The sequence below is a fragment of the Herpailurus yagouaroundi genome, unplaced genomic scaffold (genome assembly GCF_014898765.1).
Source record: "Herpailurus yagouaroundi ecotype Mexico unplaced genomic scaffold, PumYag 250, whole genome shotgun sequence".
NCBI lineage: Eukaryota > Metazoa > Chordata > Mammalia > Carnivora > Felidae > Herpailurus > Herpailurus yagouaroundi.
Window position 1 is genome coordinate 22,775,421 of NW_024412467.1, and position 1,375 is coordinate 22,776,795.

Consider the following 1,375-nt stretch of genomic DNA (forward strand, 5'->3'; position numbering starts at 1 on the left):
TGGATTGCTCTAAGACTTCCATTAATAAACTTCTCAGAATGTGAAATGTCTCCAACATGCGGGGACGCTGGGGTGAAAGGTGCCACGCTATTCTCATTTCTGCCAGTCCCCGGGTGCAGGAGGAAATATGCTAATGCAGCCGTTTGCCGCAGGGCTGGTGTTATTTATATAGTGCTGGCTGGGCAAGGTTCGCGCTGGAGCACGGGAGAGGAGGGAGAGGTTTGTCTTCATGTGTGTGAATATAGACGCGTGCGCCTGTGCACTTGGCATTCGAAACGTGAATTCAAGATCTTGGGGAGGGGGTGGGGAATACCATCACCATTCACGTTTATGTGTATACAGTATAACTCGTGTTGGCCATGTATCCTTCTAGCATTGTACTTATACAGCATGCACTCTGGAGTGGGGAAGAAATGGCGATTTGGGAGTAGGTGCCGCGGTCGGTCGCGGGTGACCCGACGCTGCGGGTGACGAGCGACCTGATATTGGCAAATGCGCATTCTTGACGCTGCTCCGTGGATACAAAAATCAACCGTATCTGAATCCCTAAAAAGTGCGAGGGGGTGGTCCCCGAACGCTGGCCACTCTTGGGCTCAAGACTGGGAATGGGGTGTGGACAGCGGGATTGCAGGCACCTCTGAAGCCAACAGAGGTCACCGAGCCCCGGCGCAGGGGGTGGGTGGAAACCCCTCGAGGCTTCGGGAGCCAAAGCCTTGAAGACAACCCGCTTCACACGCTCCGCGCGCACGCCGACTCCTCCGGGACCCTCAGCCCACCCGCGCCCGCAGCTGCGCGCTCCTGCTCCTGCTCCTCCTCCGCCTCGCTCAGCGCGGAGGGGGAACAAGCAGGGGATCCTCCAGCCTGGCAGGAGCGGGGTGTCCCGTTTCCCCGCCCTCCCCCACCCCTCCGCTCCCGTGGATCCCGCGGCGGCGGCGGCGGCGCGTCCCGGCTGGAGGGGGCGCTCGCGCGCAGGAGCCGGGCGCAGCAGGTGCCGCGGTTACCTCCACCTCGGCGGGGGGAGAGGGGGCGGGCCGGGGGCAGGGGAGGAGGAGGAGAAGGGAGGCCGGCTCGCGGAGCCGGAGAGCGCGGCGGCTCGGCAGGCTGGGACCCGAGCTCGCGGCTTCCGGGAGGCGCCCGAGGCCGGATAAATACATCCCGGGCTCCCGGGGAGCAGCGGACGCTACCCGCACCGCCGCCCGCGCCGCCTGCACAGCGGTCCGCAGAGCACCGAGCCGCCCGGCTTAGGCGCGGAGCCCGCTCCTCCCCCTGCGGCCGGCGCGGAGCAGCGGAGAGCGGCGGGCTCGGCCGCCGGCGCCCGGGCCGCGGAGCCGATGAGCGGCGGCGGCTGAGGGCCCGGGCCGGCCTCTGCCCGCCC

The 1,375-nt window shown here is 66.2% G+C and overlaps 1 protein-coding gene across 1 annotated transcript in view; it reads left to right on the plus strand.

Moving 5' to 3' along the window:
• Nucleotides 1-390: 390 nt before the first annotated feature.
• The window catches only part of SLC22A23 (solute carrier family 22 member 23), a 182,997-nt gene continuing 182,012 nt past the window's right edge, over nucleotides 391-1,375 (plus strand). The window contains exons 1-2 of the mRNA XM_040460628.1: nucleotides 391-427; nucleotides 789-988. Coding sequence (XP_040316562.1) covers nucleotides 391-427; nucleotides 789-988 — 237 coding nt within the window. The remainder of the gene's footprint in view (nucleotides 428-788; nucleotides 989-1,375) is intronic.